We start from the raw sequence: 8663 nt of genomic DNA, 5'->3' as shown, positions 1-8663 counted from the left end.
TATTTACCATTATATAATCAGAGGGGTATAGAAAAGTTTATGAAAGTGTCACTCCATAATACAATAGCAAAATATATAAATATGTATAGTATTTTTATGTTACATTAATCAGTATTTAGCACACCTTCCTAAGGAAAGGATATGGACCAGAAGACATTGCAATTACTAAATGATATTTAGACGGACTTAAAAAAAGAAGTTCCAGATCTATAATTGTGCACCTATTATTTCAGTTATTTTGCCTTTAATGTAAATAAACATGTGCAAACAATATACTTGCTCTTGTGAATTTATTTGGATGTTAATTACATTGTGCGAGCTGTCTCTTTAATACCGCGTGGTTTACATACATGTTGCTGCTGATTGGCCTGACATGTTTGACACACCCACCAAACAAGAGAAAACACATCTCAAACCCCGTTGCACACCGTTTCCAGGAAACATGTCGTTCAAACCGGAAACCGTAGCAAAACGGTGCACAAGGTTTGAGCTTGAACTTGCCCCAGATTTAGTAAAACGTTTCTATGTGGTCCTCGCTTAGTATACAGTGATGGTAAAACAATAAAGAGCCCTTCTCAAACTGTTGCTGCAGTACATTAGAAGCTCTTTGTATGGTTTAGCATTAGGGTTTGTTTCCACTGTAATCATTAGACCCTTACACAAACCCGGTTTATTCAGAGATGTGCGTCTGGCTCAGGATGTGATAGAAATGCTTCACCTATTAAATGCAATGCTGTGCAAACTCTTCACCAGCAGATGGCACACTCTTCACTTTAATATGCAGAGGACAGTTATGAAATATGTACATTTAATGCAGAGATGAATTGTTATAATATACAGAGTAGAGTTAATGTGTTAAAGGGAGCATGGTATTGTAAGTATTTTAGTTGTAATTAATGCTTAAATACAGCCTAGAGGCTGTAAAAGTTATCATCACCACCAGGTTTTGTGTTCATAATCGCTATCATGCCAAAAGAATGAAGATGGATGAAGTTTCTCTGCAGTTAAATTGCAATTAAGTGTTAATTAACGAGTTTTGTGTATCTCCTTTAATGTGAGTTTATTGCATTGCTTTAATTGATGGCATCGTAAATAAGAAATTGATCTCCAAATTGCCTGACAGTGAGCAGTTAACGCAAATTTAAGACGGGTTAAATGTGCTTAGGGCGTTGGCTTATTTTTCTCAAGGCCTGTGGTCTGATCTGAGCAGTTATTGCTGTCTTCCTGTCGGTAACCAGTAACCCTGGCACATCTGTATTTAAAGTAAAAGCTTAGTGTTTTCCTTTAGACTTTCAGCATTTTCTTATTCAAAACAATGGCATGTTTTCAAAGTGCTCTGTTTAAATGTTTTACAATGTTAGAAATGCTTTTAGATTTTTGAATGATCAGGATTTGCTGTGGTTGTACATTAGGTATGAAAGAGTTAATAGTCTCATGTTTTTCCTCTGGCCCTGTAATACTTACTGAATGTGCTGCAGTTTTCCCCCTCACTCTCTCTCTCTCTACGTCCTCCTTTCTCAATTTCCATCTCCTTCCCCTTTCTCTCTTTTCATTTTTTCCTCCCTTTTCCGCCTTGTTCCCCTCTCTTTCTCTTACTCCACCCATTCTCTCCCACCCCTTTCCTTCTCTCTCTCTCTATCTGTGCGTGAGGGAGTGGGGCAGAGGAACAGATAGAAAGAGAGAGGGAGCGAATGACGTATCCCTCAGTCTGAATGGCTTTCTCTGCGTTCCTTTTTTGCAGGGAGCTGTGATTGGAATCGATGACGAGGACGACAGCACTTTCACCATTACCGTGGACCAGAAGACTTTCCATTTTCAGGGTGAGGTCTCCATTCTCTTGTTCTTCTACGGCTTTTGTCTGGCCCTTCTCCTCTCTCATCTTCTGTTCTTTGGCACCTCCTGCCGTGATGCTTTTAACCAGTTTTTATAGTGCGGCCATCAGCCGGCTGCTCACGTGTGTGTGTCTCTCTCTCTCTCTCTCTCTCTCTCTCTCTCTCTCTCTCTCTCTCTCTCTCTCTCTCTCTCCATACTGCTCATCCCTCCTCTCCTCTTTCCACTCTGTTTATTTTTGCTCTTTGCTTACTCATTCTCCCCCACATGCTCTTTCTCATTTTGATTGTAAAGAGGATTATGACATCAGTAACATTCAGCATTCTAATGAAAACATGACCCACTCGCATCGCGCAGACAATCCAAACATGCATTAGGCCTGGTGCATTTGTCCGGCTTATCTCTTGCGACCACTGACTGGGACGATCCGCAGATTTCATAGTTTTGTGAATTGAGATCAGAGGCTCTCGGATTTTTTTCAGGATCCATGTTGAATTTCTACTAGGAATTTCCTCGGAGCTGGAAGAACTCTTCGAGAAACGGAGTAGAACAGACAGTCTCACCGCAGAGTTACGCAAGGCTGCTGGCTGCTGAGCTCCAGGTTTTTAGCCTCTAGCCTCCACCTTCTCTCACTGGCTCATCTGTCCTCCACCACCCCCCCTGGCATCCGCCCTGCCGGGGGTGCGTTCACTCTCCCCATGCCCTCACCCACTGCTATGTTCCGACACTGTATGCTGTGGCTTTACAGTAAGAAGGGTAAGGTCACGCTCAGCTGGGACTCGTCTGATTGCGTCTTCTGCCGTGACCGTTTATCATTGCGGTTTGCATTAATGATTAGTTTCAACCATGCTTTGTTTTTATTTACACTTGAAGTTGGCTGGTTGCGTTAACTTTGAGTGTGTTATTCGTTCTCAAGAGTTACAGGTTTTGAAAAGATGTACTTGGTGGCACTATGTTGAGTTTAAGATTGTGGCTTTTATATTTATCAGTGATAGTTTTAGGCTCATCCCATCCTATTATTAGTCTTCCATACATATATTGCAGGAAAATTATTCTTTTTCTCTTTATTAATTTTCACTTTCAACAGTAAAATTCATTGCCGACATTCTTTGGTATCGTGTGACAGTTGTGCTATGGTATGCCAATCCAAACCTCTTTTTAAAAAAACAAACAAAAAACAAACCCGACCTGCCGTGTCAGATTTCCTGATGTGCGTTTGCATGTGTGTATTTCAGTGAGTGTGAGTGTGGAGCTCGGCTTCGGTTTCAACAATCTTTTCATACCATCCACCTCTTGAGATCATCAGGGACTCATCCTATCAGTTCTCATATCTCCATTGCAGCAGCAGCCATTTACCCCACAGCGGAAATGGTTTTGTGCCTCCTGATCTCAATGAACCAGAATTGCAGCACAATTAGCTTGAATCTTTGTTATTTTTAGAGTATTTAGAGTTACGTACATTACATAGTGCCATATTGGGTTCAGAATGGTTTATTCTTCAGTAAATATCTTGTTGAAGACATAAGCAATTGAAAATTTGAGTTTCAGATGGCGTGCACAGAGTCTGTTCATGGAGCATCTGATGTATGGTGGACTGAAGCTAGCAGCTATTTTGATAATTGACAAATCTGAATATTACATTAATTGAAAGGGAATATTCAATTACTAAAAATTAGCAGTAAAATGTTTTTTTTAGTACTTTAAGTGGCGTCATCGATAGACCCGACTTACACTATCGTTCAGAATTTTGAAGTCCGTTTTTTTTTTTTTTTTTTTTTTTAAATAAAGAAAAAATATAAAGTAGAATTAAAACAGAAAAAAAAGGGCTAGGGTTAGGGGGGCAAATAAAGGGGGAAAAGGTGTTTTTTTTTTTTTTTTTTTTTTTAAATAAAGAAATTAATGTTTTTATTCAGCAATGACATATTAATTTGTTCAAAAGTGACATTAAATACATGTATAATGTTACAAAATACTTTATTTAAAATAAGTGCTGTTCTTTTGAACTTTCTGTTCATCAAAAAATCCTGTACATATGTATCATGGTTTCCACAAAAATACTAAGCAGCACAACTGTTTTCACCATTGATATATTCAAATAGATAGTTGGAAAATTGTTATTTTAAATGGTAAATTTTAACAATGTTACTGTTTTTACTGTTTATTTTTGATCAAATAAATGCAGCCTTGGTGAACATAAGATACTTCTTTTGAACAGTAGTGTGTAATCAAATTTCTTGGTTATTTTAGTTATTGATTATAAACAATTATTATAAAAGACGCTGGCTTTGCTTTTACCAGTCAGTCTATTAATCGATGATGATATCAACAAATTCATGGAATTTGGAATGGATTTGAGATTTAATTGTAACATCTTAATTCTGGATCATACAAATCCAGCATCTTTTATAAGGCTTTGTGATGCTAAAACTTTATTAACATTGTTCTGATTTTGCAGGGTTTGTGGTCAGTGCAGGGTGGGGTGATTTAAAGTGAGATGTGTTCGGGTTAAACCTGAGCAAAACTGTGCTTTGTTTTTCTTGTTTCAACATGAAACATCATCAGGATTATAGCAGGCTGCTCACTGAGCTAAAACCAAACAACATGCTGTTAAGATGTTACAGTATAGAAACCACACAACCTTGCTCGAGAAATGCTCTTGCTAAATGATAATATGGTGTAATAAACACTCGCAGGACAGTAAAAGCCATGTGAGCCTGAACTTTCAGAGCCGTGAATGTAAGAATATAGTTAACCACCCTATTCAGCAAGATACATTTGAGAATTAGGTGAGTTTGATGGAAAGGATATATGGAAAGGTTCGCACAATATCGGCCGCAGAGATGGCTCATTTAGAGGACAATCCATAATTCATCATACTCTTCTGTGGCCCAATATCATTCCGGCCTGAAAGCCCCTTTATTTTCTAAAAGCCACTACCTGTCTTCCTCTCAGACACTTCACTGCAAAAAAAAGCAGTTAAAAGCTCCCAGTGCCAGACACTGAGCTCCTGCTGGCAGTGGATCAACATTCACATTCATGCTCTAGAGGGGAAATAAATAACACCCAGGGAGAAAAGACGAGGAACAGTTGCATAGAGGAAGAGTGAGCTACTGGTGTGTGTTTTCTCTCTGTCGTCAAAATCCCATGTTTCCGCAGGACAGAGCTGGCAGTGGAAAGATGCAGGGAGTCACATGGAAGCTGCAGTGAGTTTAGGAGAGACTGCAGGAGAGCACACGCACACACATGTGCTCTCCTCCAAAACCTACTGAGCTAAGCAGCATTTTAAAGCTCTTTCCCGAAACAAAGGCTGTTCCAAACTATAGATATAAGGCAACTCACTATATTTTCGGGACAGATGGACACACACCAGGGATGCACAATAAATCTGTACCATATCAGTTTTTTCCCCCCCTATTTTTACATTTTAAATGACATTTTCCATCATCTATTGGTCACTTAAAATTATTTAAAAAAAATACTAATTATTTAATAATAATGTCAAAAGCAAGTCTTAAACTGAATGTGCATTTTTAAATACTGTACATTATAATCTTGTGATGACTAACAGTTTTGATAAATTTTTTAAATTATTTTAGTGTTTATTATTTTATTTGGAGGCAGTAGGTTTTTGTTTTTTGTAATTAAAATTTAGAAATGAATGCCATTATGCTGCCAAGATGCATTCAATTGATCAAAAATTACAGTAAAGGCTATTACATTGTTACAAAAGATTTTCGTTTGGAATAAATGCTGTTCTTTTAAAAAAAAATGCAGCACAATTGTTTTAAACATTGATAATGCAGTGATAAGAAAAATGAGCACCAAATCAGCATGAAAGGATTTTTGGAGGTTCATGTGACAGTGAAGACTAGAGTAATGGCTGCTGAAAATTCAGCAGAAAATTTAATACTTTTTCATAATATTACTGTTTTTACTGTATTTTTTATCAATAAATGCAGCCCTGTTGAGCATAATAGACGTTCTTTAATAATAAACTTTCTAAAAAAAAAATGAACGACCACAAACTTTTGAATGGTAGTGTATATAATTTTAATATCAACCATGTATTGTTTACTGATGATGACATGTAAATAATTAGTTGCTTATTTGTGTCAGCCAGATTTTTTTTAATATCACTGCACCCCTAACACACACATACACACACACATTCTTTTGTCTCCTTCGACTGTTGCTTTTTGCTTCACCATCCTTTAACATCTTGTAGTAGCTTAGTGGCAAGTCTGGTGAAAACATCCTGCTATGTGACAGCAGCTGCTAGTATGTTGCAGAAATGTCTTTCACGTTCATTAGGTTTAAAAGGACTTTGTGTAAATGATGAGAAGATTTGTTGAGATCTGAAGTTTCTCTCTTTCTCTTGCATACTGCTGGGGTGTCATTAGAAGGGCACATTGCATAAGGTGCCCTCATTCCACGCTGAAGTCCGCCATTGCTCTCCAGAGACACACTGCACCTTTCTTTCAGTATATAGGGTAGAGATGGGGAGGAGTGCAAAATAGGTAGTAAAATAAATTAGCACTCACGCATTTGCGTGAGAACATTCAATTCAAGTAGACTGCAATTTAAGTCCATTTCTTTTATGATATTTGCATTACGTTGTTTATAATTTAAATTATATTATTAAATATATTATAAATATAAATTACTGCTGTTAGTATTAATAATAATATTAAAAAACAATAATGATAATATTTTGTATTTCATATTGTACTCAAGGTTTTGCTGTTGCTGTAGTCTTTTGGTCAATGTTAGCTTGTCCTCGTTGTCAAATAACGGACAAGTGCAGTGTTTTGTAATCAACTCTACTGCCTCACCTAGTGAAATCTCATTGGCTAGCTAGTGGAGGTAGCCTGGCATCATGTGTCATGTGATCTCTGCTCCGGTGCCAGTAGCACAAGGAGGGGCCATGTTTGTTTTGGACGGTGACTCTCACACGGATCTGGGACATTGATTTCAAGCATGTTCCATAGATGTGGGATGGCTTTGGTGGTCCTGTGCGAACGCTGACGCTTGTGTGTTTTATTAGCAGGTAAAGAGAATTACAAGGGTTTTTTTCTTGAAGATATTAAACCATTTGTATTTTTGATATTTCTTCTGGTTAACGTGTATTGATTATTAAACAATTCCATGTATGTGTAACGCTACCACATCTCAAGGTTGTTCTGTCATCTATAAAGTCGCCTGTTCAGCTGTATTTGAATTTGTAACAGAAATGGTGATCGTATGTGTCAGATCTTCTTTGTGCTTCTGAAAGCTTTTAGATTTTTTGTCAGCTATATGTTATGTCTGGAGTGCTTTTTCTCATCTGTTCCCTGAGGGAATGATTCAATGTATGACTAATGGCTGTTAGTGTGTGAGAGAGAGAGATTTAGGCTAATATCTGTCTATAAACTTTTATCTCATCAAATCAAGCCTTAGAGGTTTGATTCGCCCCTTGTTGTGAACTACATATAGTACTGATGATTTGTCATTTGATGCTTTATGATTTTCTTTTTTCTGTGGAGCACAAAAAGAGATGTTTTGAGGAATGTTCATGCTGCCCTTTTTGCATACAATAAAAAGTGGATGGTGAACAGTGGCTGTAAAAAAAGAGCACCATAAAAGTGGTCAGTACAGCTTTTGCCCTATATTTTAAGTTTTCTGATGTCATGATAGCTTTGTTTGAAAAACAGGCCAAATTGAAGTCATTATTTACTGAAAACCATCTCCTTCACTGAAGCTTACAAATCTTATTCTTGCGTGAGTGTCAGGTTTGATTGTGTGTAAACATGAACGAGAAAGTTCAATGGAATGAATAAAATTGTGTTTTGAACAACATGACAGAATTGCATTTCACATCAACTATCCCTTTAGGGTACATACATTTGTTGACCTGACTGTTAGGAACTCCTACTTGTACTTTATGCTGTAAGCTTTATAATTTTATGCTTGATTTATAGATCTTTTGAATCACAGAGGCTGTGTTTTTAGTCACAGCTTGGCTTTTCTGAAATTTCATCCCTCGTTTGTACAAGAAACTTCGTCATGAGTGTTATTTACCGTTCGTATTTACACAAGGGCAGAGGCTTTCATTTGTGTGTGTTCCTGTTTATCTTAAGCCACAACCCTGTCTTGTCTTCGTGAAACTCTGCGTGTTTTCATTAAGGAAAACCGGATAGGACAACTGAGCTGTAGTTGCCACCGTCACCTTTACAGTTGCACGGCAGGGTCATTCTCCACTCTCCATTTCACATGCCGTGTGTTTGCAGTCTGCCTGCTTATTACTAATGGATGTGTTTTTGGATGTCCCCCCAGCCCGTGACGCAGATGAGCGGGAGAAGTGGATTCATGCCTTAGAGGGGACGATTCTTCGCCACAGCCTTCAGCGGGTAAGAGCCACATCAATGCCACATGTACCACATTTATGATCTCAGAGAGGTGAAAAATAAAATATGCTTAAAGAACTCATGATTTTATGCTGTACTTTATATGTTCCACTCCTAAAATGTATAAAGTAAAAGTCATGTATTTCAATTATATATATACAGTGGGTACGGAAAGTCTTCAGACCCCCTTAAATTTCACTCTGTTATATTGCAGCCATTTGCTAAAATCATTTAAGTTAATTTTTTTTTCCTCATTAATGTACACACAGCACCCCATATTGACAGAAAAACACAGAATTGTTGACATTTTTGCAGATTTATTAAAAAAGAAAAACTGAAATATCACATGGTCCTAAGTATTCAGACCCTTTGCTCAGTATTTAGTAGAAGCACCCTTTTGATCTAATAAAGCCATGAGTCTTTTTGGGAAAGATGCAACAAGTTCTTCAC

The 8663-nt window shown here is 37.5% G+C and overlaps 1 protein-coding gene across 1 annotated transcript in view; it reads left to right on the top strand.

Moving 5' to 3' along the window:
• Positions 1 to 8663, top strand: part of LOC107599819 (oxysterol-binding protein-related protein 9-like) — a 30187-nt gene that overhangs the window by 3038 nt on the left and 18486 nt on the right. The window contains exons 3-4 of the mRNA XM_016291510.1: positions 1742 to 1820; positions 8143 to 8216. Of these exons, the coding sequence (XP_016146996.1) occupies positions 1742 to 1820; positions 8143 to 8216 (153 nt within the window). The remainder of the gene's footprint in view (positions 1 to 1741; positions 1821 to 8142; positions 8217 to 8663) is intronic.

Source organism: Sinocyclocheilus grahami, unplaced genomic scaffold (genome assembly GCF_001515645.1).
Source record: "Sinocyclocheilus grahami isolate Dianchi unplaced genomic scaffold, SAMN03320097.WGS_v1.1 scaffold272.1, whole genome shotgun sequence".
NCBI classification, from domain to species: Eukaryota; Metazoa; Chordata; class Actinopteri; order Cypriniformes; family Cyprinidae; genus Sinocyclocheilus; species Sinocyclocheilus grahami.
Note: the sequence above shows the minus strand (reverse complement) of the source record. Positions and strands in the feature narration are given on the sequence as shown.